The sequence below is a fragment of the Drosophila biarmipes genome, chromosome 3L (assembly GCF_025231255.1).
Source record: "Drosophila biarmipes strain raj3 chromosome 3L, RU_DBia_V1.1, whole genome shotgun sequence".
NCBI lineage: Eukaryota > Metazoa > Arthropoda > Insecta > Diptera > Drosophilidae > Drosophila > Drosophila biarmipes.
This window is the reverse complement of record NC_066613.1, coordinates 21,228,438-21,256,070: the sequence shown is the minus strand read 5'-3', so window position 1 is coordinate 21,256,070 and position 27,633 is coordinate 21,228,438. Positions and strand designations below refer to the sequence as shown.

The 27,633-nt window shown below is 40.4% G+C and overlaps 2 protein-coding genes and 1 long non-coding RNA gene across 7 annotated transcripts in view; 1 reads left to right on the top strand and 2 right to left on the bottom strand.

Moving 5' to 3' along the window:
* The window catches only part of LOC108034937 (whirlin), a 33,718-nt gene extending 31,219 nt beyond the window's left edge, over positions 1–2,499 (bottom strand). Inside the window, exon 1 of the mRNA XM_050885790.1 lies at positions 970–2,499. The gene's annotated coding sequence lies outside the window, so the exon portion shown is untranslated. The remainder of the gene's footprint in view (positions 1–969) is intronic.
* A 3,996-nt stretch (positions 2,500–6,495) lies between these two features.
* LOC108035254 (ral guanine nucleotide dissociation stimulator-like 1) lies at positions 6,496–26,177 on the bottom strand. 5 transcript variants are annotated; one of them, XM_050886635.1, is made up of 7 exons: positions 25,870–26,177; positions 21,853–22,239; positions 10,042–10,143; positions 9,390–9,773; positions 8,829–9,326; positions 8,614–8,766; positions 6,496–8,556 (listed from the first exon to the last, which is right to left on the bottom strand). In XM_050886635.1, exons 2-7 carry the CDS (start codon positions 21,877–21,879, stop codon positions 7,405–7,407), a joined length of 2,316 nt encoding a protein of 771 aa, XP_050742592.1. In that variant the 5' UTR covers positions 21,880–22,239; positions 25,870–26,177; the 3' UTR covers positions 6,496–7,404. The 5 variants fall into 5 exon arrangements, with proteins under 5 accessions (XP_050742592.1, XP_050742594.1, XP_050742593.1 ...); XM_050886637.1 differs by having other exon boundaries at positions 25,953–26,177; XM_050886636.1 differs by lacking the exon at positions 25,870–26,177 and adding an exon at positions 22,345–22,563.
* On the top strand, positions 22,816–23,479 carry LOC108035255 (uncharacterized). Its single transcript, XR_007763801.1, has 3 exons — positions 22,816–23,076; positions 23,145–23,310; positions 23,373–23,479. It is a non-coding gene; the product is annotated as an uncharacterized LOC108035255 (long non-coding RNA).
* Positions 26,178–27,633: the final 1,456 nt, after the last annotated feature.

The window sequence follows — 27,633 nt, the reverse complement described above, 5'->3', positions numbered from 1 at the left end:
AATTGCATCCCGAGGAGCAGAGAAAAAGAATGAAAGTGCTGTAATTGAAGAGCGTTTGAAGGGTGCGAGTGCCGAACGCTGCTTGAGATAGCAGCGGAAAGGGCGTCCTTGAAGGCGAGGACTTGCAAGGCGATTGGATATACTTTAATTATTTGGAGAAAATACCATTTCCGAGAATAAGTTGGCGCCACCTCTTGCAATTGACTTTCTTTTTACAGTCCCCAACTACACTTCAGTTCACTTGCATGTTATGATAACAAGATACAAATATATCTGCCTAAGGCAAAAAAATAGTAATGTATTCTCTTTTTAAATGGAATTAGAAATATAAAAAGTTATTTGATCAAACTATTGAAAAGTATGTACTCATTGTAAAAAAATAAATAATGGCTAAGTTCTGAAGAAAAAGCCATCCCCCTCACAAGTTTTAAAATAAACTCTAGTGATGTTGGTTAAGTTTTTAAAATATTTTTTATAAATATGGATTATTAGATCGAATGCTAAATGAATAATTGACAACATAACGAATGCATCGTTATCTAAAGATTTTATAGTTTTCATTAATAAACACTCTTATTGAACATTTTTAAATATGATACATATTTTTCAAAATTCACTGGAGTACAGGCAAAAACTCCAACTCTTCTCAGGCACTCAGTATATTTTTTATTATTTTTCCTAGATTATTCAGCAAATAAAACATCTTTAGAAACGTACTCCTATCTGGAAAGTTCCCAGGCTAAATAAATGCGACAAAAGCGAGCAAAAAGTAATTGCTGAAACAAAGCGACTGCTCTTCTCACAGTATCCTGGCAACTTTTTATGTAGCCCACTTTTGCGGGCCGGGACATGCAAACTTATCGCCCACTCAAAACTATAATCACAATGGTTTATTATGCGAGTATCAGGTCCTTTCACCGCACATTATTTGTGCCTTATCTGAGCCCAGTTTTCGGGTTGTATGCTCACCTGTTTGGAATTCTAAGGATACATTAAAAGTGCCGTTTGCTTGGGCGCGGTGTGTGTGTGTGTTGGTGAGAGGATCCTGCGGACAGAGGAGGCTGGAGGCCTCTATCGAGTGGCTGGCAACTGGACAGGATGCTCGTCCTGTCCGCAACACAGTTGTCCCGCTGCCAGGCTTCCTGCAGCAGTCAGCTGATGCTGATTGTGACGCTCCTGCTGCTTGTGGCATGCAAAAAGTTTTCCCTTTGAGTTTTCCAGCGCCGTCCGTCTGTCTGTGTGTCTGTCTGTTTGTCACTCTATGCGCTTCCTGCCTCTCGACGCCGCCACGTTGTGGCGAGAGTGAAAGTATTTTTTTCTGTTTTTTTCTTCTTCTTGGCTCCTTTGTTGTATTTTATCGTGGTGAATTTGGGATTGGGGGTGCTCTGCTCTCTCTCTCTCTCTCTGCCCCAAGTTTGCTCCCTCGCTCAGAGAGCTAGGCACATTTTCTGGTCGAGTAAATCCTTATAATATTCTTCTTGATATTCCTCCAGCAATTAGGGCTTGCCTATTGTATTATTTTATTTTTCCAAATCTGGTGTTTTTTGCATATTTTTTTTAGTAAGTAGTTGGAAAGTTTTGGGTATATTGTGTGCTCTGTAGGTTGTGCTCGCTGCACGCCTATAATCTGGATACTCCGTATCCCGACCGAGGAGTCCGAAAGCGGAACCGAAACGGATTTTCGGACTGGCGACTCCGAAGCGACGGTCGTACGTGGCGAATTTGACGTTTTGTGTAATTTAACCTTCTGCCCTACTCTTCTCGAATGCGTCATCGGGAATCGCGTAGAGTGGAGGAGTCGTCTCGAAACGCTTATTTATTTGCTTAATACTTTATTTGGCACCCCGCACACACGCGCACGCACACTTTGTTGCACATGCTCTCATGTTTTCGTATTTGGTATTATTTTGTTTGCATCAAGCATACGCCATGTTGTACGCGAGCCCTCGAACAGCGAGTTTTGGAGAGCCTTGGCCAGAAGCCTTCAAGGTTATTATTTCCTTGGTGGTTTGCCTCAAAGTGTAACCCTCATCTTCTACTGTTTCTGTTTCTGCTTTATTTTTGGTATTTATTTCAGTAGGCAACTTAATAAAGAACCCCTAGCTGTGGCTCTATTTCGGCCTGTTCTGGGCTGTATCTACATGCCCCTTGCATGTTGCCAAAAAAAAAAAAGATTGTTGGAGGAGGAAAATCGTTTCACACATTACACACAACAACATGGAAGAGCCAGCGCTGCCCTGTCTCTTTCCTTCTTTCGCCTCAGGGAGCCCATAATTGGCGTATTTGCCCAACTGGCATTTCTAAACACTTTTTACTTTGGCTTTTTGGTATCGGGTTTACTACTTGGCTCAGGCCTCTGCAATTATTTTTTAGCCAACTTTTTTGGCTTTTCCACGAAGCGCGATTTGGGCTGCGATTTTGTAGTTTCCTACCCTTCGCCCTCTCCTGGTGTATTTTGTTTTATTTTTTCAGCGGAGCTCCGCGTCTTGACCGTTTGGCTCCACTTCTCCGACTACTTTGGAGGCTTCGCTTTCGCCGAGGCCTCGGCCCAAAAGCTTTCCCCGATTTTGTAGGCTTCCGTGCAGACGCAGAGAGCAGGGCAGCGAGAGCGGAATCCCCGCCGAGACTGACTGGCGACGTCCTGGCGAGCTTCGCTCTCTCTCTAATTCTACATGGGAAAAAATATGTTATTTACAATTTTTCCTGTTTATAAAGATGAGATACCCCAGAATATTATAATAATATCTCAATTTTGTTGCAAGAGTGTGATTAAAAAAATAAAAACAAATTTGAAATTAACAAATTCTGGTACTTTTGAACTCTTTTTTACATGTATATTAGCTTTTCCTGTTAGGATCTATACAATAATTGATACCTTTTTCAAAAACTAAATAAACAAGAGATTATAACAAAATAATATAGTTATAGAATATTTGTTTTGGGGTATCATATTTCAAAGACGAACAACAATTTTAATGAAATAAGTCTAATATTATACAACTTTTTTTAATATAAATTCTCATAGTTCATTACAATTTTAAAAAATTAAGAAAGCCAAATGTGATTACTATGTAAAATAATGTTATAAGATACTTTTTAAATGATATAATACATTCTTTTGAGTTGTGCTATTATTATTTAATTGACTTATACTTTTTTTCCAAGTACACCTCTCCCTGGCCCTGGGTCCTAGGGTTCTCTTGTTGGTCTTGCACTCAAAGTTTGCGTTGTTTGGATTTTGTTATTTTAATGTTCACTGAGCAGTCCCTGAGCAGCTGGACGAGGGGAGGGGCAGCCAGGATAAAGGGAATTCGAGAGAGGGGCTGTGTATTCTCAGTCTCGTTTCCCGTGTGCTTTCGGAGGATTTCTTTCGTGTAATTGTTTTCGTTACGTTTGTTACGTTTGTTATGGGCACCAGGTCCACATGCACCTAAAATGTAGACGTAATTGTGCACTAAAAAAAATACTGGTGTAAAGGTTAAAGTACTTTTATAGTTGATACGATCTTAAAGTATGATCTTAGTTAACATATCCCGATCTCCAAATCCATAATATTAAAATTATAACATTTTTAAATATCAGAAAAATCTTAATAACAATCTGAAAAAATTGTGCCATTATGTAAGAACTTTTCAAGCTTTGTAAACCATGCGGCTTTAAATACATCTTTTGTTTATTGTAATATCTTTTATGCATCCTGATTTTTCAAACTTTAATGGTTAAGACTTCTAATGGTATAAAATCAAATCAAAATACCGCGAATTAAAATAAAATGTTTCAAATTACAATTACTCAGCTTAGGGTCTAGTAGCTTCAATGGCTTAATGCAACATTTTATGGAAGCTCTTGCCCAATTAAGTGTCTTGGTGTAGCCATAAAAACCATCCAACAAACCCGCGCCCAGCCGCCCCCGCCCTGCCGCTCGCTTTCCGTCCCCCTCGAATTTCCCCGAAGAGAGGCAACTCACTCAATAGTCCGAAAAGCAAACTGAGGCCCATCCGCTGAGACCCCCAAGAACCAGGTAACGCCAGAGCTTTGCAGAAAAGCTCTCCTCACCGCGGGTTCTCTCATCCGTTGGCCAACTCTCCCACGCAGGAACTCAACACAGCTGGCGAAGAAACGTCAAAAATGTGTGACAGGAGAGGTCCTTTACTCTCTCTCTCTGGGGAGGCTGTGTCTGTGTGTGTGCGTGTAGGAGATAGGGAGAAAGTGAGAGATAGGGGGTGCTGTAGGTGTGAGTGAGGGCCCGACACGTTGTTGCATTTTCGCCTGCCAGAGAAAAACGCTCAAAAGCAGGCAACTGAAAATATCGGTTCGATTCCTTTGCTTTGGTGTTTTCACACTCTTCGAGGTGATTTTTAAATTTTTAAACTTTTGGAATCGGTTTGGTAATATTTAAAAAAAAAACTTTTAAATTTCCATTTTCCTAATCATTATTAATACATTTTGTAAGCTATAAGAACCAAACAGTTTTAGTCCTTAATTAAGAAAATGGTATGATATGATAGCATAAAATAATAATATAATACGGTACAATAATAACAATTTTAAGGTAGAATATTAGGTAGAACTCTACCTTCTATTGAGTTGTATTCAAAACAAGGGAATAAAATATACTTCAATTTATAGATTACATTATTCGAACAACAGAACCACACGGTTCACAAGGGTATTTGCGACCCCATGTCTTAATTTCCCGTTCTTCTTGTGTTTTTTGTGCTCCTCCGCTTTTTATTTGAAGGTTTCACCTGGTGTCGATGGAAATGTACACGTGCTATATGGTGGCTATATGGTCGAGGGAATCGTTAAGGAAGAGGGTGTAACCCGCAAAGGGTGGGGGGCAGCCTGTGTGTGTGTGGTGTGAAGGAATGGAGAAGGCCAAACTAGACTGTCGTCATGATACTGCCACCCCTAATCCCCCTCCTACTTCTAGGACTTTCTAATTGAATTTCTTGTTTTGACCTGCAGTTGTGACCCTGTCTTATCAATTTTCTCTGTGGGTATGTGTTGAATTATGTCACTCCAACTGCGTCATTGTGTCTGCTTGAGGTTATCGATTATTCCTTCTCAGTTATGACGAAACACGTTTGGACGCTGGCAATTGGTTATACCCCGTTCACTATCCCCATCAGGCCCAAAATGTTGCTTCCGTTGCACAGAGAGAAATATTAGCTAGAAGAAAATTAGAAAAAATATTGGCTAGAAAATTTACGGTTTTCACTTTTTTTATTTTATAAATATGTAATTAAAATACTAAAAAAAGCTTATAAGGTTTTTCAGATTAGCCTTAACATATTTTTAACCAACGATTTTGTTTTTAACGAAGAAGATAAATCTGATGATATATGGATGGATGAGGAATATACTAATATATAATATAAATTTTAGTAAGCTAATTAAACCGGGATACAAAAATATAAAATATAAGTAGAATAGTTTTGTTACCTTTTATTTTCTTCGTGTGCTCACGACTTGCACAACTATGACGTCACTGTTAACCCCGGAGCTTTCACTATGGCCCCATCCTCCGCCCCGCCACGCCCCCTTGGGCAGCCCTTAATTTTGATGTCACCACCCACTTTTCAGCCCCTTTGAGCAGCCTCAACTTGATGTCAAGTCAACTTATTTCCATTTCCATTTGATGCTTGATGCGGATTTTCACCGACTAGTTTTGGGAAAGTTTGTTTTTTTTCGAGAGCTTTTCAAGTTCTTCCCCCTAAAACCTCCATTTGTTGGCCTCTGTGAATTTTATTATTGCGGCACGAGATTTATTTTTTGTCATTGAAGTGATCTAATTAAAGTTCGTGTGGGCCAGCAAGTTATACGCGCCGAAAAAGGGGTAAGGATAACGAAATTTGCTTTCAACGAAAGTTGGGAGGTGCAACTTGTTTTCGTTTCCGACCGAAAAGTTGTTAAAAAGCCAAAACAAAAAAAAAAAAGTAATTTATTTCACTTTTACTGCCTCCATCTCGGCCGTGTTTGTGTGGGTGTGTGTCAGCCTGCAAATGTAATGAGATGTTTTGACCCGCTAACTTGGTCCTTTCTTCTAACCCCTTCCTTCAGCCTGGCGGAGGCTGATTTGGTTTGAAGCCTTGGCCAAGTTCTCTTGGCATCGGCTGCTTGATAATCAGATTTTTCCACTTTCCGTCCTCGCTCGCTTTTCACATCGAAATGGGTTAAACTTTTCCGTCGACTTGTCTGGGGGCTAAGTTCCCCCACAGCCAAGTCAGGCTAATCAAAGTTGGAAATCAGTTTGGTTGGATTACTAATACCTTTAATGGAATGACAAATTTCCTGACAAAGATGGGATGGACAGATTCCTGGGGATATCCTAAATCACCATCAGAAAAGCCTTGAAATCGACGTGAAAAGGGTTTCTAAAATTGGTTTAATTTTGATTCGAATTTTTATTGATCCTTAAATATAATAAAGTTGGAAAAGTTTATCTTTACTTACTTTTAATCGGTACTGATCATAAATTGAGAAGACAAATCATTAAGTTTTCTTTTGGTACAATTTATTTTTGAGAAGAACGCAAATAATAGCTTTTCATTTATTTATGTACAATATTTCTCCGTTTTTCCTCTTTAGCTTACTTCACTTCGCTTTTTAATAACTAGCATATTTAATATGTATAAACCAAAGTAGATTCTTAGTGTGTACCGTAAGTGTATAATTGTTTCGTACTCTCATTACTTTTCAATGTAGATAACTTACAAAATCTGAAATACAGTATCTTAACCGCCTAAATATATCGATAATCATTGTTTGTTGTTGTGCACTCCACACGGAAACAGTTACTAATAGTACTTATTGTTTAGTTTGTATTTATAATACACGTACAGTGGGTAAAAACATCTATACAAATATGCTTAGTTGCTTGTGTTGGAAAGACCTCGAGGTAAAGACCTCAGACAAGGAGGATCCCTAAGCCAACTCAATATCCGTTTCAAGATCCCAAATTATTGTACCACATTTAGAATATCAATTGTGTGTGTGTTTGTAAATATCAGCAAATATTCCAGTAGAGTCTCTATATACTATATGTTTTGGATTGGATTTTCGATATACTTAAACAATAAACGCTAGGGCTGGTGAAAAATGAGAGATTACAAAAGTTCGCTAAGTGCTAATTGACGGGTTTCGAATCGAAAGACATAAATCGAAATAATCGGTATTCGAAATAATTTCTTCTACTATCCAACTTGACTTCTCAATAAATAACTTAAACGAAATACGAACCTAAATAGAAATTGGTTTATCCAGTTTTGTCATGGGGCGAGTCGAGCTCTAGCTATTTACACGCAAAATCCACCTCCTCTTCTCCCAAAATGTAATCCCCAAACCTCACTCCTCGCCCTCGTATCCCAGACACCACAGTTGGGACAGGGGCACGGCCGTGGACTAGCTTCCGGCCACACCCTCTTCCTTTCGCGGCCTCAGGATAAAGTTGAGGTTGTAGTTCGTGTTCACCGCATAGTAGACATTCGCATTCTTCGGCATCACCAGCTCCTTATCGGGCAGAACCTGGGCCAGCGTATACCTATCCGGATCATCCTCCAGGCCCAGTTTCAGCATAGCATTACGGATCACCTGCGGCGTGCGCTCGTTATTACCCAGCATAATGCTCTTGTATAGGACAATGCCATCCAGCTCAATGTTGTCCGTTTCGTAGGTAACCCGTATGATATAGAAATCCGGAGCGGACTGGGGCGTTCCACTCGATGGCTGCACCAGCTGGGCGTTGATACGGGGCGATCCTCCATTCGTAGTGCCATTACCATGGTTTTTCAGACCATTGCCCATGGACTGGGAGTGCGTCAGCTTGCCGGACTGCCGACCGCCGGAGTTACTGGAATCCAACGACAGATTGGACACACTACTCGAGGCGGACATCAGGGAGGCGTGCTGATGGTGGGCATCCCTGTCCAGGGAATTGTGCCTGGAGCTGGTGCTGCTGTTCAGTTCGCAGTAGAACTGCGATCCCGCGCCGCTGCTCGAGTTGGAGTGTATGGAGTCAGTCTTCCGGTGGCCCATTATGGAGGCCGTCGATGAGGCGGTCGTGTTGGTCAACGAGGTGTTGGTGCTGACCACCGACTTCCGGGGCGCCGGCGGTGGTGGCTCCAGGCGGCAACTCAGCTCGAAGGCCTCCCGCTCATCGAAAACAGGCATGGAGTTGAACCAGTGATCAAATAGGGCATCTCCCTGAAGATTATACGTGTTGGCCGCCCCCTGCAGCAACTTTATCTGTGCCAGCACCTCGAACTCCTTGCGCTTCTTGTCGAAGTTGATGAGCTTGTTCTCGGTGAGGTAGTCCGGATTGGCCGTGTGGATCATGGTCAGATCGGTGAGGAAGGTACCCAGATAGGGTATCGTTCCGTGGGATGTCTGAGTTCCCAAATTCAGAATGAGCTTCTGCAGGTGCCTATCACTCTGGTCACTTTGGCTGCCAGGATCGGGATTCTTGGCTGTGCCCTCGCGCTTCAGCACTTCCCTCAGGGTCCAGGCATTGTTATCCTCTGAGCAAATATTCGCCAGCTCCGTAAAGACTTCCATCTATTAGATGCAACTACTATTAAAGAGTTTCTTTATAAGTAAGTAACCAGAACTTACCCTTTCTTTAGGCAGCACTTCCCAGATCTTGGAGAGGCGGTATATGGAATTGGAATTCAGGGCAGATATGATGGCTTTGAGCGAACTAAAGTTCTTGAGCATGCGCAGCTCCTGGGCAATATCAATCCAACGTGAAATGTTCAGAGCGCGCTCCTGTGGGATAAGAACCATATATGAATATAATAGTAATCTTAGTCCTCTGTAGAGCCACCCACCTGAGGCTTCAGGCGATCGATGAGTATGCTGGAGACCACCCGGAAGAGCACCGCATTGAACTGGTTGATGGTGGCCACCACAGTCTCCGATCCGCCACTGTCGCGTCGTGCCCACGTGTGCCCGAGGCACTGGTGGGGGATCAGACGCTTGAAGAGCTCCGAGTCCATCCGGGTCAGTTGCTCGGCAAAGTGTCGCACGGGTACGTGGGGGAAACGGAAGGCCTGCAGGAAGTGGGTGGGTCCGCGGTAGATGGGCCCGTGGACCATTGGCGTGAGATACAGGCCATTGAACTGATCCGGCAGGTCATAGTGCGTGGGAATCATGAACTGCTGCATCTGTTGTGAGCCCGCCGCGGAGAGCCAAGAAAGACCATTGCCCTCCGAGCCACCGCCTCCTCCGCCATTTCCATAGGCAGTTCGGATGAGACGCTCAAGACGATTAACCACCTTGACGTGCAGATCGGATCGTTTCAGTCGCTTGGAGGCAAAGGTCAAGATCTATGGATACAGATATAAAATCAGTAAACACAAATTGTTAAATATATTTAAATATATGCTCACCTGCTGCAGGTTGTCCTCATGCCAATCCTCTGGGAAGCCATCTAGCCAGACGTGCAGCGCCGAGACCAGGGTTTTCTTGTGCTGCTCATGGATGGAGGCATGGGGATCATAGGCGGGATCCATGGCCTGGCCATTCTGCTGCGCCTGCTCCATTTCCTCTAGGTGCTTCTCGTGCAGAGCATCGTAGCGCTGCGTCAGCAGACTGAGCACCTGCTTGGGCGTGGAGAAGGTGCGGTAGGTGGACAGGAAGACATTGATGAAGGTGGACTCCAGCTCCCCATCGTCGGTGGCCAAGGCCTCCACCAGTCGGGCCAATGTGGCCGCCTTCACGAAGCGAACTCGCACTGTCTCCCACTCCAGATGGGAAATCTCATCATCCGAGTCCTACGGGAGAAAAGGAAAATTTTGTTAGTCAGTTATACCAATATATTATTTTTAAATTATAAGTAAAATTTATATTATTATTTAAAAGTTAGAAAAACAAAAAATATTTCCATCCTAACTTAATATACTATTTTAAAAGCAGTTGCAGTGTAATGCAAAGTGGTAAAAATTGAATTTGCAGTTTCAGGAGATTGGTTTTCTCTATTTTTAATTGGTTTCCCCCAAACGACTCCATCATTCTAAGTAATTGATATTGGGGATTACTCACATTGCTGGCGGTGGGCGTGGGTCGGTGGTATCGCACCTTCTTCAGGTACACGGTGAAAATTGCATTCTTCTCGTGCTCTTCGCCCCAAAGGCGCCACGTGGGCTGTAAAATAATGAAAAAGGAAAGTGGATTAGTTTTCGTCTCGATGATTGCTTTTTAGTTTTCTAAGCTGTCTGTTTTTCCCTGAACTTTGTGTGGAAACTTTGCGTCAAAACTGGTTTCATACTTTTTAAAAGGCAGAAGAAAACTTTCAGATTATATAAAGAAACATAATCAATAAAGAGATATACAAACATTATTTAAAATCTGTGCCAAAGTCGAAGATCATTGCTAATTTATGGGCAATCAAATGTATCACAGGTCTAAAATTAGCTCTATTTTCCGACGTATTTTTAATTTATTCCCCCTTAATACGAGTTCAACAATTTTTAAATATTCCCAATATAAACATTATGTCTTTGGATATTCGCAAATTGCTTTCCATCCGAATTTTGTTTGTTTTTGTGGAAACTCGGTTGTCTGGCATTTCCATTTCCGTTTCGTGTGGCATCTTTTGCCATGTTGAGGCCCAAACAACATTTGTTCTTGTCTAGTCGTGGTATTTTAATTGATACACAAATTCTTTGCTAATTTGTTGGATAAAGCGAAACTAAATGTGTTTCAAAAGAGATGAAAATGTGAATGTTTGTACGATGGTTCGGCCTAATTGGAAAGGGCAGGCGAATTCAAAAACGACACGAAAAATTGCGTAATTTCAAATGGCTTATAAAAATCCGAAGACAATAAATGGTGATTTCTTTTAAGACAATGCGTTCAGTTTCACACGCACTTATTTCTGTATTTATACCACTTTTATCCCAAGGCCCAATGCGTCCGGAAAATGCCCAACATATTTTCGCTTAATCAACGCCGAAGCATTAAAATTCTAATTAGAAAATCATGCAACACACAAGAGGCAGCGCTTTACAAAAACCTTTTGTGTTTATGTAAAAACTATGTAAATACCCCGCACACAGGCGGGCCCACATAAAGTGAGTGCATAAGTATTCAAATTGAAATTTACTCGCAGCAATGGCAAAAGCGTGAAAAAGCATTAAACGAGTAGTGAATGAATAAACGAGCAGCAACCGCAAGGGAAAGGCACGCAAAGTTCGTTTGTGAGTGCTGGCGCCCCCCAATAATGGGCAGCAACAAAAGTTACAACAAAGCTGCGGATTAACCCGAGTCGCTATAAAAAGATTTTCCTGCACAGAGAAATAATTCTATTGGATAATCCTTATCAGCTGGGGTATCTTTCTGTTAAAAAAATGCATTTTTTGTTATTTGGCTGACTTTTTTGTGGGTCAATGTGTTGTGATAATGTTTATATAAGGTATAAATATAGATTTTCATATATCCCATTCATTATAATATATATAATAATTTTCCAGAAATATGTTTTTGTATTACATTTTACTTAACTAAAAATAAGCGCGCTTTCAACAGTCATCAATAACTGCAATAAAAAACCATTTACTTTTTTAATTTCTCAATGCAAAATAAATGTGTGACTAAGAAGCTAGCAAGAAAGACATAATATTAAATATAATACTTATTCGTCACATAAGTGAATCTTTTTAAAAAGTACACTTATTCAAGGTCTTGGAATATTTCCCCATTTTTAGCAAGTTATTGTATAACATTATTTAATAATAAATGCTTTAGAGATTATTTTTTAAATATGTGCATGCTTCATTTTTATTACGCTTGATTTTAAATTAAATGTGCACAATAATAAAAAATCAGATATATTTTCTCTAAAATTGCAAATAAATGATTGTATACACTAAGCCATTTCAAACAAAATGTAAAAAAAATATATTAAATATCAATAAAAAATGAAAATATTTTCCCTCCGTGCAGACAGGGCGACAACAGCAACAACACCCAGCTGACCCCAAATGTGAGTGGGAAAAGGAATGCAAAAACATAAACAATCTTTGGTGGGGGGGCTGGGTGGTGGGGGCCCCGCACGTACACGGGGTCATCCATCCTAGACAGACAGACACGAATCTCATGTTGATCCAATTAATTGCCCGCATGCGCTTTGATTACACCAAACAAAGACGAGCCCGATTGCCCCAATGTTTAGTTCACTTCGCCAGCATTTCGCAAGACCTTATTGAAGTACTTTAATATTTCGTAAAAACATGGAACTACAAGTTGAGCCCGCACTTCTTGTTTTCCCCTCGGGGCGTTAAGTGGCGGACCAGAGGGGCAATTTGCTTTTTCTGTGTAATTGTGCATAAATGTTTGTTTGCGCCGAGATGAATCTGGAAGCAGCTGAAACATTTCGAAAAAGGCCTTGCAAAAATAGAAGACACGATGTGGCAATGTAAGGGCATTTGGAAGAGCCCAATCTTGCAGTACATTTGCATTTAAATACGACAATTTAGCCGGCGATTAGTAAACACAATTCAATAACAACAGCTGGGAAAAATGATGTTTAACTACTGCTTCCTGCTGAAAATCCGAAAACATAAGAAGCAAAACTGCAATTGTTTTTATCCAATTGAAGCACGCTTAATTGCCGCTCTCTGTTTTATTTTTCGCCTGGCTGATTTACACACACTTCCCCTTCCCCAATTTATTAGGCATGTATTGTACACTGATAAAAAAATATGGAATAGTAAAAACAAACATCAGCTTTTCAGTTCAAAATGTTTTAAATGGTCTTACTCCGAACAAAATAAAATGAGCTATGTAATGTTTAAATATTTAAGCAAAGGTTGAACAAATTAGTTTTAATTTGAGTCATATTTAAATTAAGTATGTTACGCCATCAAAAAACATAATTCCGTTGTAAAATCCAATTTAACATTAACTACAATTAGTAAGCTAAATATTGTCATATTTAAAGTAAATAAAATCAATAAAATAATTCATTAGAAGTGCCATTTTTGAACTACTTTGTTTTTTTCTAAGTGTATGCATATAATATACATATATGTACAATGTGAAGGCAACATTTAATCAATTCCGATTCACGATCATCGACGCCGGCAGCGACTTTGCCTTAGCAGCATCTGCCAAAAAAACTTGCCGCTGCTCCTCTAGATTCGCATTGTTGAAATACACATACGTATGGCGTCTACATATTCATTTAATTTATTTGTTATTTATTTGGCATTTTTTGTTTCGGATGCCTTATAGGCGCTGCGATCATTTGGTTTGCGCTGTTTAATTAATGACGCATTATGGCAGCTCAGTTCAATTCCCCATTTGCGTCAAAAACTGAAGGAAATACTAGTACAGCTGCTTAAAAATGATTTAGAGGCACATATTCGGTGGTAAATCATGCTTTAATAGACATTGATTTATAAGCTGCTGGCTGAAAATTTGAGTGGCTGTCCTGCAAGGAGTGGAAACTTAAAATCTCTTTCATTTAATGTTGGGTATTCATTAAAATTCCTCATTGGCACTTCCTCTGAATAAAAGATTAAACAATGTTGAAGCGCCAATTTCTCTCATTCACTTCCGTCTGTGAATCGCACAAGTCTATTATTATCACCAGGTTCAAGTTCACAGACAATTAAGTGATATGCTTCGCTATCAGACAAGTGTTTGGGTTCCTACATTTGTTTATAAGTAAATAACTGACTTTGGGTTTTTCAGAGCTACTTGTTAATTTGAGAAACTGTCGCAATGCTAAGCTAAAACGCCCCGGCAATTTTGCTTCAATTAGAAGTCCATTGCAGCAACCTACGTGCCTGAAATGCTTGCATGCAATTCAAGCAATTAATTAGTGTCAATTAGTCAATCAATTGGGCAAACATAATTAAGCCGGATGTGAGTCAGGTATCTGCAACTCAACGACTGTCTTAAAGCCAATAAAGTGCACAAATGGCATGGGCAAGAAATATTATTTGTTGTCTAAGCGAAAATGCTATTATATAAGTAACCTTTTTAAAAAAAAATTATTTTGTTTAATAATGCCACTTAAAGGTTTCCTAATTTTTTCCGACTTATACTTATTATCTTATAAAAAGAAACCCAATTGTTGGAATATTTAAAAACAATAAGAAAAGGTATGATAGTAATCATTCTTAAATAGTGATTTTTAAATAATAGGGTTCTTCATAATATTTTTAAGTAAATATTCCCAAGCATATCAGCTTTGTTTAGGTATTTCAACAAAAATATGGTTGGGAAAACCGCAAGAAGCGGAAATTTACCTTCGTGTAGGTATAGTTCTTGGCGTGCAGGTCTTTGGTCTTCTTGGAGAGATTCCTCAGAGTGGCTCCCGTGCAGGCGCACAGGTACTTCAGGCTGGCCACCACCTTGCGTTCCGCATTGAGGACCGCGGATGAGACATCCAGATCATCGTACGAGTGATACGAGCTGTTCCTGCGCGGCTTGGCCGATGCGGACCGGGATCGCCGCTGCGGCGTTTCCTGGTGTTTTTGGCACTTGTGAGTGGGCTCAGCCGTGATCAGGGACTTCTTCCTCTGCCTAGGACAGGTGTGATGGTGGTACTGCCTCTGGGGATCCTTAGCGTCCTTCGTATCCTTCAGCTGCTGCTGCTGCTGCTGCTGATGGTAGGCGCAGGACTGGCTGGTGGTGTTGTTGTTCACCAGCCGCCAGGCACTGCTGAAATCCGTGTTGTCCAGCGGAGGCATGAGGGCGCGATTGTATCCTGTGAGGTCCTGCAGCTGATAGGCGCAGGTGTGGCTCTTGATCAGAGCGGGCTTCGGCTGGTGCTTTTGGCTATGCGGGCATTTGCAGTTCGAGCGACTTGTGAAATTCTGCAAGTTTTTTTGGGGGGCTTGTGTTTAGATTCATACAGTTTTGGGGGGGGGGAGGCTGTGGAGGGTGTTACCCTCGCAAGAGGTTGCTTTGTACTTGATCTTGGTGGCGGGCTGCGGTTCATTGATTGCCCGCGACCCTCAACCCACTTGAGCTGTCTTCGCAGTTCGTTCACAGAGCCCCTGACCTTGGCTACGATTTGACTCCCAAAAGGCAAATACACACACGAGCACAATTCAATCGCATTGTTCAGCTGTATTTGATGTTTATGAGCTACTGACAACAAAAAAAAAAATAAAAAAAACACCCAAAATAGACAAAAACCATACACGAAACAAACAAACAAAAAGTGTATTTTTGACAAGCGACTTTGTACTTCAAGTGGCGCTCACAACTCACTCATACCCCCCAAATTTGGCCAAAATGGGAAGTGTTTACCCCTCGACCCCCTGGGGCAAGTTTACCGGCCGCCTTTGTTTAACCATTTCACATTGAGTTAGGCGCGTTGTTCATCCCGGCCTTTAATCGTAAACAACATCCCAAGTATGATCATTCAGGGGCCCCCCATTCAAGATGTGTTCAACTTTTACCAGGAAGTTATTACGGGCAACTAGTTTGTTTTTGTGTTGTTTTTGGGCCTTACTATTTCACGCCTATTGACAGCTGCGCACAGATTTCGCCAAGGAAACATTCATCCGAAAATACTCTGACAAAGGAAAGCGACCGGAAGATTTTCCACCAACAAACAGGCGGGGAAAATAATCAAGATCAAGTTGGGACTTTTGCAAAACCTCACATTTTAAGCAAAGATCTTTATAATTTAATGAAACTTAATGTATGGTATTTGATATAATTTCTAAAAAATTAATATGAAATTTTTTAGATCATAAGATTTTGTTTTCTTATAAGTCCCCCTATTTCCCTCCCCAAAGAGTATTTCGCATTCGTTCAAAACAACTCTAACTCTGCAATATTTTGCCTAGATAAATATTTTCCTGTTTCTGGTGTGGAAACTGCGTTGCGCTTTCCTTTTCTCCATCGGTTTTATGGCATTTACCTCGCCGGAGATGAACTGGCCCAGCCCATTTCATGTTGAGTTTAGCCATAAATTCAGGCCAACTCCGACCATTTTGCCATTTTTTCTTCTTTTTTTTTTGCTCAATTACAGCCTGGTCTGGCTCTATTGCCAATTACATAACTTGTTTCTGGCCAAATTCGTGCGAAGAGAAATGTCATTTGGTCGGTGGGTCTTTGAGCCAGTTAATCTCGGCCAGGAGGAAAGCACATTATTCAGAGAGCGCAGAGGTCAGCGGTGGGTCGTGCGTGAGGAAGGGGAAAAAGGTCGGGTCCAGAGGTCTCGAATCTGGAACGTGCCTCGCGTGGCCAAGTGAATCAAATTATTTGTGATGCCTCGAAATTAAATTACCAAGAAATGCAGCGAAAGCCAAACAATCAAATACGCATCACGAAAATCAAATCGAGCGGCTATCGAATTTAACCCACACTCGAAATGCCAACCGATAATTGAGGCACGTCCGTCTGGCATGCGTCATTCTATGAAAGAGGAGGTCTAGGATTTCTTCCCGGAGGCGAGGCCATAAACTAGATGCAATCTGTACAAATATCCTAGGTTGAGCATGAAATATTACAAATTTGGGAAATGCAAACACAGTGAAATACTTTCTAGTGGAATTACGCTTTATAATTAAGCATATTTGTATCTGAAAATCCTACTCAAAACGAATTTAATATTTTTCTGAAATATTTTATGATATGAGAACTCTTCTGGTAAGAAATAAATGACTTATGAAGGTAATAACACTTATTTTCTGGCTGAATTATGCATATTTCTTATATAAAAAAAAGCTAGAAAAGTTTAAACATTTTCAAATACTTATTTATTGAAGAAAACCTTCAATATTTTCCCACACTAGCAGCGCCTACCCTGAAGATTGCATACCTATTACCATGAAATATTTCCCGCTCAACTAGAGGCGATAAGAAAATAAATAGAAAATAACAATGTTTCTCCAAGTCGAACTTTGAGCTCAGAAATGATTAGAGAAAATCCTTCAAAGCTTCAGAACCCACAGCCCAGACCCACATTTAGATACATACATATTTGTAAGTGCCTTGTTTGAGATGCCTTCGTCTAATCAATATGCACATATATTGCACTCGATTCGTACCAAGCCCCAGAACCTGAGCACACTCATTTCATTCACGATTATTATTACAACGAATGCCAAACGAGACCGATGGAAACAGAACACGACGCTGGGAGGAAACGACATTTGCATACGGCTCAGTTTCTACCTTTTGCGTCCGAGTGAATCATCAGAAAACACCCAGCCGAGGAAAAAACAGACGCAGAAATAACGCTCATTAAGTGCTGAAATATCGTAGTATTATAATGCCAGACGGGGCAATTGTCAAACATTTCGTGTTTGTGTATACAAGCGGCTCAATTATAAAGAAATAGCATCCAAGTATGAGGGGGCGGCTAATTGGTGCGGCCCACATCATCTGTCTATATATAGGCCAGGTGACCTTTCCTCCAGCAAGGCGTGTGGGTGGTGGGACTTCTGCCTTCCACCGGGGGATTCTTTCAATTACAGATCTTTGCAAAAATAGCCAGGAGCCAGAAACCAAAACAAAGGGGGTTCGAACAACAACATCAAAGTTTGCCTTTGCCTTTGCATTTTGTGGTGATTTTTTCAACAAACATCTATCACAGTGGTGGTCAGGATAATGAAAATGGTTTGAAATAAAATAAAAAAATATTATATTATTTTTTTGCAGTACAGAACTTTAATGGTTTATCATTTGTCTGTTACTATTTACTTTTTTTTACTATTTTAAAATAGTTTCCAAGTGATTGACAAATTTCTAGAGCAATAAATTAGTTGTCGTTTGTGCTGTAAAATATGTGAAACCATTCATTTTGACCACAACTGTAGGTACAACCATCTATTTTTAAAGCGACGACCCCTGGCACGAGTTTTGTGAATTGCAGCAACAGAAGCGGCGGCAAAAAACAACGCAAAACCAAATTGAAAAAAGAAACTGAAACTAAACACCACTCTCCCCTCTGTCATCTGTGAGTGACTGGCTAAATGACTCTGACTGACTGTCAGTTACATCTGACTGCATCCGACGCAGTCAGCTTGACAACATTTGTTGCTGCCACGGTGTACAGGGAAAAATTTGGGGGGAATTTCGAGATATTTTTTGGCTACCAAGCACTTAGAAATTACTGCAACTATTTAAAAAAATGTATTTCTCGAAAAGAAAATAAAAAAAATTGTTTTTCGCATTTTAACATATTTTCTTGTACTTTTAAATTGCAAATCGAATGGTTTCTACAACATTTTACCATCCTATTAGATCCGAAACCACTTGCCATGTTTCTGCAATTTAATACCTCCCTGTATTAACCACCACCACATCCTGTTTTGATATTTTATGTAATTTGTAATTTCAAAACCAATTATTTCCGAATTATTTCTTTTTCTGTTTGTGCACCTATTTGTATCTACTGCCCAGCTTCCGTCCCGCTCGCTCGGCTATTATCAAACCACATCCGCCGGGCAGCCCGAGATGGTGTACAAACAATACAAAAACCTACATATCAACTTGAACTAAGGCTTGAGCCACTGAGCATGGCTCTCCACGTAAATTATTTTCATGCACTCTCCACCGTTTGCCAGCGCCAGGAGGAGGAGGGCGGAGCCTTTGTTTTGCATACAATGGGAGCTGATAAATGCCTAAAAGGGGGCCCGGGCCCCCAACATAAGCGAATGATAAAGAAACAAAACCCAAACTGGGACTGCGACTGAAATAATACTATATGTGGCCTGTTCTCAAATGAATCATTTTTGAATTCATAACTTTCGGTGCCTGGGAACAACAGAAGCCCCATACCTTCATTATTCATCACTTGAATATGACCAAAATATTTTTTTCAAATTCCTATCCCCCTGAAACGTAGGATTGGGATTTTCTCAGGTAAGTCAGTTATCATGTGAGCTATTTATAACTCAGCAAAAGTATGGACTTTTATCGATTCCTGGTCCTTCCCCCCGAGAAGTGTTTTATTTCTGGACTCCAGCAAGGCGTGAAGTTTCCAAGCCATTGCCTTTTTAACCCTAATCGTTGCTGGCATTTCTTTGTGATTCGACCGCAAGACACTACAGTAATCCCTCTACACACAACACCAGATCAAGTACAAAGCAACTAGACTGCAAAGGGGGCGCATTATCGATAAGTGAACCTCAGGGCGAGGGTCAATAGCAATGTGTAAGATAAAACACCTACAACTGACATGCCCTCACAGTGGTGTTACTATCTTATCGTAACTTCCCAACTCTGTGTGAATAAATAGCAAACTTTAAAGCAATATGTATTTGCTTTAAATGTCTTGTATAGTAAATGGTAGTGACCACTGTAAGGGCAGGTTAGGCATCCATAGATCTTGAGAGCGCCCCCTTTTATTAGCCCTGATGGATTAGGCTGCTTTTTCTTTTACCATTTGAGATTGGCTTTTGTTCCTTGAGAAATGTGGCTGAGATTCCCGGCGATTCCTGCGTTCGCCTTAACTTAGGCGACTCCTTTAGGCCTTCTGGTGTTTTATTTTTACACCCAAGTGCAGTCCAACGGGGGTGCTGTATGAGTGGAGGCAAGTAAAATCGATATTCCCGCTGCTCTTTTTGCTGAGCTTCTGTGGGTTCAGCTTCCTGGCACGATGAGTCAACGGCGCGTAGGAAAACACACCCAGGAGCAGTGCTTATCGGTGGGTGGGGGAGGGCTTGGTACTTTTTTCCTACTCTTATTGGCTCGCTGGCTAGTGGTAAGTGGTGAATCCTTGGTCCGCGAAGAAGGGTTCGTTGCACTACGCCCCTGCGTCTGCTCTGCAGTCTCCTTTGGCTCTCGTGCCTTGGCACGCCGTTCCTTACTATCTACTTATTTTCACTTTTATCGGCTTTTCTTTTGCCTTGCTTGCCGCTAATTCTGCACTCGCACACAGGTGAACAGCGATTTTCGGGATACCGCTTGCATTTTCATTCGCTTGGCTGAAAATCTCAACATGAGATATCCATGTGTGCAATTACAAAAACATTATACAAAATTCACACTCGGGGGCTTCTCCAATTGGAAGGGGGCGGGCGGGCGGCAAACGCGCGCGAGACAAACACACAGAGCTCTCGAGCAGAGCGACACGCGACACAACCGCCGCCAACAACAGTCGAAAACGAACTCTGCCCGCTTAGAACAGACGACCGCCCGAAACCCCATCGCTGGGATCCAGCCCGCTCTCTCTCGCACTCTCTCCACGTCTCGGGATCCACTCTCTCCCAATAAGAACGAGGGTGGTTCTTGCTCGTCGCTTGGCGGATGTAGCCGTAGCATCCCCGTGATGCGCTCTCCCAACTGCGCGCGCTCCCCGCGTTCTCCCAGGTATTCCAGTTTCAAAGCGTGGGAACTTTTAGGCCCTCGCCTTGTGCAAGGGAATATTGGAAGAGTAGCGGTACTCGTAACACGCTTAAAAATAAGCGCGTGAGTTAAACAAAAACTACTTAGTTCTTAGCTATATAACTTGGTTTATTCGAAATATATTGCCAGCAAATATACGAACCAATAGAGACTTAAATGTAAAGACTTTTTTATAAATACTCTATTAATAACTAAACATATTCCTCTTATTGGAATGTACAATCCATAAAAACACTGATTTTCGACACATTTTGGGCTCCCCTTAAATTATGTAAGAGGTATCACATGGTCGATCCACCCTAACAAAAACATTTTGCTTGTTCCAACCATTCTCGCTCTGTTTATGTTTTTTCTGATGAGCAATTGAATGGCTTGTTGGCTTCTCATCAGAACTCTCTCACCCACTCTCTCCCAGCAAAGTGTAGTATTTTTTCAGTATTTTTGGACAACTTCACACTGACCCCCACAATATCATTTGTTTTTATTATCTGCACGCATGTATCAATACAATTTATGAGCCTCTTTAAACTTTAAGACCTGCCCTGTTTTTGATTAATGACAAAGAAGAAATTTAAATATTTTCCTACTTGCTTTGCTTGAACTTGTGGACTATCCATTGACCAGCCGGCCAAACATGCGAGTTCGAATGACATAATTATGGAAATGGGAATACCTGAGTTTCGTCTGGTATTTGGTAACGATATAAAGAAAGCTGGCGGGGAAATCAATAAGCAGAAATATTAATAAAAACGTGCATTTACGTAAGCGCCAATAAAACGATGTCTGTTGTTTGGTTTGTTGCTCGTAGTCGTTGGATAAACATTGGACCCCGAAAGCACGTCAATTGATCAATTAGCGAATGCAACAAGTTTTAAGACAAAGGGCGGTGATATATGTTTGCATATCTATGAGTTATGCACTTGGGGATGCTGATAACGAGTGTTGCATAACGAAATTAAATACCAGGGTGGAATTTAATAATTGTGTTTAAAATTTATTTCATTTATAAAATTATACTATTAAGGTCTTATATCTTGCCCTCCCTTAAAAGCTGAAAATAAAGATTAACAAATTTGGAGTAGAATCTAAAAACAAAAAATGACTCAACAAAACATATTTTTGAAATGACAAATGTTATTTTATATTTTGTCATAACAAAGATTTCTTGTGAATTCGTATTAGTAATATTAAAAAACCCTAAATGAAATATCAAAAATAGATAATGGCATTAGAACTTAAATATTGTCGTAATATATGAAAACTTCCTTTGCTTATTCACTCCCTATCACTTAACATGTTGAATTCCATTTTTCGAAATCGGATAAATAAAAATATTACTGCTATATAGGCCACAATTTCTGGCTCACATTGATTTGGTCTACCGAATATTTGGCCAAGTAATTAGCAGACCTGGGCAAAAGCTTCCACACAAAGTTCGGCGCTCTGCGAGATACTTTCAAAATGACTTTCTATGCATTTCCCTGTTACTTTCTACGCTAGCCATATGCTAGAGATAATGGGTTGGCTACTCACCAAACTATCGGCCACATTTTGACTCATTATATTCCGCGGCGTTGACGATGGTCAGATGCTGCAATTACTTCAAGGTGCGTGCTGCTCAAAATCTGGTGCGATGCAACTGCCGATGGTGGTGGTGATGTGGATGAGGATGATGATAGTGATGACTGGTACTGGTATCTGTCGGATACGCGCATTTTGGCTTGGCACACAGCTAACGACGAACAAAGACTCGAAGACACACACTTTGGCGGACACGTGTAACGCGTTTACTTATTTATTATTGCTTTTTGGCTTGTGCAATTCGCTCGGCCAGCCGGATGTATCTGCAAGATACGCGACCAAACTTGCAATCGTATCGGCACACAAATTTCAAGTTTTCTTTTCCATTTCGTTACCAAACTGCAAGAAAGCGACAAAACATTCGGGTGAAAACCATATCAGCTCAATGGAAAGTGCGACAGTGGCAGCAGCAGCCCGTAAATGAAACGGTCAATAAAAGTTTACCAAGTAAAAAACCACTCAAAAATAAATCAAAACCCAGCGCACACACATTGTTGGCAGAGACTTAGAAGCCAAGACCGCGGAGACCAAGCGCCACCGACCGCCCAGCAACAACTAACCCGACGTGGAATATCTTGAATGCGGTTTGAGCGTGGCGCGCAACTGATTTACGATATTCGCTGCACGGCCACAGTGGGATGTGCTTCGACAAACCCGGTTTCGCAAAAATGTATCTTTAAAATTGGGTTTAGCTCCTCAGATATACTAGTACTTTAGCATCTATAAAGAGTCGCATTTATAAAATTGAAATACCAGTAAAAAATATAAACAATTTTACGATATTCGCTGAAAGGTTAATATTTAGCTTATTTTTTATTTTAACGTAATTTCCTATCTAAATTTTTTTTTTATACTCTCATTATAAAGAAGTACCCTTCCTTGCATAAATCCAACCTAAAACCACATCCCATTGTCGTAAAGTTTTCTGTCACATTTGGCATACATTTATTTCTTTGGATTGTAGTCGAAAAATGATTAATTTCAGAGATGTGCAGTAATACTAAACGCAATTGTTTTATCGTCATATTTTTTATATATGCAGTTGGCGCGCTGGAATTCGGAATAAGAACCTTCGAGTTGATATACTTTATTAAAGTTAGAAGAGTATTTGGCTGCTATATATTCTGCATTTTGATAAGTTGGGCAGTGGTTTTCATATTCAACACAATGCTGCTGGTGGGTGTGATAAAGGCAAGTGTAACCTGATATTTCGCAAGTCAAAATGTTTCCATCATTATCTTTAGCAAAACCCAACACTGGTAAAAGCCTTCTTGTGGACCGCCCTGGTGTTTGGGGTTTTTTTGTGCATAATGCAGGTAGTCACCTATGTGAATTTTCCACGAGGCCTGCTTGGAGAAAATGCATTTGCTCTAGACTTCATAATGTTTGTACTTATTATAGTCTACATTGGTGAGCTTGTCTTCAATATCCCGCGTAGAAGGTTTAACTAGCAATCTGATTTTATGTTTCAGCAATTTGGGTCCCTTTTATAATTTTTCCCACAATTCATTTGGCAGACCTTAATGAAGAGTAGTGCATTTTTATCAGAAGTCCAAAATATACATTTTTGCATAAGAAATGCTATGGTTGGTTTTATTTTTAATGCAAAAGTGGCTAAAGTAATTGCTCTGTTCTTTGGAACGAGCTCTGCTCTTCCCACTGTGCCAATCCCAGCAAGTGACAGTGGCTGTGGACTTGACAGCACCTAATGATGGATTTCTTTTTTACGACTCGTAATCGCAGTTACCCCTTTGGCCGAGGGGAAAGAGCCGGGCTGAAGATAGCGGCTCGTCTCGAAATATTCAGCTAACGCGAAACAAAAACATTAATGAAAGTTTTTGTTAGTCCATGCTCTTCTACCTGTTCGCATCGGATCGCTGGCATGGTATGTGTTCTGAATAGTTCGCTCGGAGACACATGAAAAAATGCGGAAAATGTTTGGCCAGACAGTACCTGGCCAAAGAAAACAAAACAAAACAAACGAAGAACAGGTAGACGAATATCGTCAATACCAAGCGGCTTGCCAAACGCACAGGGAGAGTCGGAACGAGATACAAAATCTGAGAGAACGCAGAACCGATCAGATGTTTCTGGAAGAGCTAAAAGAGTTGGTGTCCAACGAATATCGTAATCGGGGTTGGCTCCTTTAATTGAATTTTCGAAGGAAGCGATTTATTTTGAATATTATAATATTAAATAATAAAGTACTATTTCTATTAAATAAAATTTAAAACCTCTATTTGGAAATGTTATTTCTCTTAGCATTAAGTACATTTAGAGCTTCCATTAATATGCTTAATTTAAAAAGTTAATAACTTTTTTATAAAAGATTTAGAGACTCTCATTTCAGTGTCATTAGGGGCAAGTTTGTTTGGTCAAACACAAACAAAACTTGAAGTATCATCAACCTTGATTACCTTGAGCTGCGAGTGACCCTTCTCAAAACCCCATAATAATAAGAAGAAGTTGAGGTGCACAGAAAAATATCATCAGTTACTGTTTCTTATCTAAATGTGAAATTCAAAAAAATTAAAAAATGTGTTTTATTACTTAGGAAAAGGTTAAAAAAAAGTAAGAAAAATTATTAATAAAATATTTTAAAGTATCTAGTAAAATAGTATTCTCTTTCTTACTGTGCAGCTTTAATGCCAAGCTGAGCTCTTAATTATAAGTTGCGGATCTCCCTCTTTCTCCTCCCTGTATAAGACCCTCTCCACCTACTTAGTTCCTAGAACTATAAGACATCATCAATTCATTTGCATTTTAAATTTAAAACAAAAGTTAAATCAAGCTGCTCTACGTCAGCGCTTCGCTCTGGCTCTCTCTTCCAATTTTGCCGTTCTGTCAACTGGGCGAGCTTTTTGCGAAATTGGTGGCTGTTTTTTATATTCTCGCTTCGCTTTTTTGTATCTTACACCTCCACACAGCTGAGCTTGGATCCATAAACGATATAAAAACATTTATATATGTTCCAGACCCGCTGATATATGGGCTACCTTTGTTGTTGCTGTTGTTATTGCTGTTGTTATTGCTGCTGGGCAGTATTGACAAATGGAAATTCTGAGTCGGTTGCTTCGTTGCCATTTATTTTTTGGCCTGGCTTAAACTAAATTAACTCTCTCCCACTCTCTCTTTCACTGTTGTATCTTTTTGTCTACCACTCTCTTTGTTGAACGATTGCAATCATGATCTCACTCTGTCGTAGTTCTCAGTGTTTTTTGCTTTACGATATCGAATTGCTTTATTAGCCAAAAAAGAGGCAAGAACGTTGACGGGTGAAGTTTTTTCCCTATTTTGTTCGATTCCATTTCTGTGATTTCTTCTTTGTCACTTTAACACTCGTTTCGAACGTGTTTTTCGGCGGTAACACGCAAGCAGCTCTATAAAATGGTAGCTTTTGATATCAATTCATCTTCAGATGAATTTGTCGGGTTTGCTTAATTTTATTGTGTCGTTAAGGTGGAGAAAAATTCCATTATTTACACAAGATTTATGGGTTTTCTCTTTATTTAACTTCATGAAGTAGTTTTAGATCAAATAATATAGGTAACACCTTATAAGAATTGGTTAACTCCCGTTGATTTTGCCATGACAACTTCACAATTTTCCAGATACTTTTTGTATCTTTTTTGTCGGCTATCTCTTGGGCCAACAACTCAAAAAACACGTTGCAATTGGCAACTGGTTTACAGCTATGCAACGGCAAACACACACACTCGCGGCCATATATTTATGTACACACACACACACTTGCCAGCGTCTAGGTAGACACCACCACAAAAGCAAACAAATGTTGCAGGTGTGTTAATGCCAATTTTTCCACTATATATGGCCACTTTTTCGTTAACATTTTACATTTCTATTTTCGAGTAATTTGCACAATTAATTGTAATTATTTGATTGGGTATCTTCGATAAGCGGTAAAAAATGGGCAGGATTATTTTTTTCGTTGTTGCCACTTTTGTGCACCTTTTTTTCACACACAAACTCGAAACAGAAAATGCCATTAATGATACGATGTTGTTGTCTTGAGCACTGGAAATTTTCGTTACGCTTTGGCAGACATTACGAGCCACGCTCCGCGTCCGCGACCCCCAGTCCACATCCGCAATCCGCCAGCAGCGATATGATGGCTATATCTATCTGTATATTGTTGTTGCTCGCGGGTGTTGCTGCGGCAGCTGAAAAAGTTGGAGCGGTCTCGGGTCTGGTGGGATCGGAGCTCGGACTCGTCTATCTTTGGTTACACGTAGTTTGCGACTGAGGTGAGAGCGACTGGCGGAACACACGCCGAACCCCAAACTGAAGCTGTCCCGTCCAAGAGCCTCTCTCGCCAGCCAACAACGGCAGGTGAGCGCCGCTGCTGCGGAGAGCCTGGCATCTGGTCCGAGCGGATCGCGGCAGCTCAGATTTGTTGGCCAAACGATCTACCTGGGTGAACAGCGCCTCGGAGCCGTGGTGAACGACGCGGCGAATATCGTAATGGCCAAGCTGGTAAGATCACTTTGGAAGCCCAAAACTGCACGCCTAGGTTCCATAGCCCGAGTAATTCGATCCCGATTTAAGTGTGGGATACCTCTCTGAAATTGTGGTTGAATTTTCTGATAGTCAACATTTAAATTTTACTTTTTGAAGAGGATCAAAATTTTAGCCCATTTTCATGTCCGATTTTTTCGTAATTCCAATGGATTTCAGAATGGGAGCCAAAAACCGAACTTCTAGGTTCCATAACTTGGGTTATTTGATCCCGATTTTGACGTGGGATACCTCTCTGAAATTGTGGTTGAATTTCCTAATAGTCTACATTTAAATTTTACTTTTCGAAGAGGGTCAACATTTTAGCACATTTTCATGTCCAATTTTTCCGTAATTCCAATGGTTTTCAATATGGGAGCCAAAAAACTGAACTTCTAGGTTCCATAACTTGAGTAACTGGAACCCGATTTTGACGTGGGATACCTCTCTGAAATTGTGGTTGAATTTTCTAATAGTCTACATTTAAATTTTACTTTTTGAAGAGGGTCAAAATTTTAGCCCATTTTTATGTTCGATTTTTTCGTAATTCCAATGGCTTCCAGTGTAGGAGCCAAAAACCGAACTTCTAGGTTCCATAACTTGAGTTATTTGATCCCGATTTAAGCGTGGGATACCTCTATGAATTTGTGGTCAAATTTTCTAATAGTCTACATTTAAGTTTTACTTTTTGAAGAGGGTCAAAATTTTAGCCTATTTTCATGTCCAGTTTTTCCGTAATTCCAACGGCTTTCAGTGTAGGAGCCAAAAACCGAACTTCGAGGTTCCATAACTTGAGTTATTTGATCCCGATTTGGACGTGGGATACCTTTCTGAATTTGTAGTTGAAATTTCTAAAAGTCTACATTTAAATTTTAGTTTTATGAGACGGTCAAAATTTTAGCCCATTTTCATGTTCGATTTTTCCGTAATTCCAATGGCTTTCAGAGTAGGAGCCAAAAACCGAACTTCTGGGTTCCATAATTTGACTTATTGGATCCCGATTTGGACATGGGATACCTTTCTGAACTTGTAGTCGAATTCTCCAACATTCTACATTTAAATTTTAATTTTATGAGAGGGTCAAACTTTTCGCCCTTTTTCATGTTCGATTTCTCTGTAATTCCAAGGGTTTCTATTAGAGATGCTACAACTACAACTACAAGGTATTCTATAACTTGAGTTATTGTATCCCAATTAAGACCTCTATGAATTTGTAGT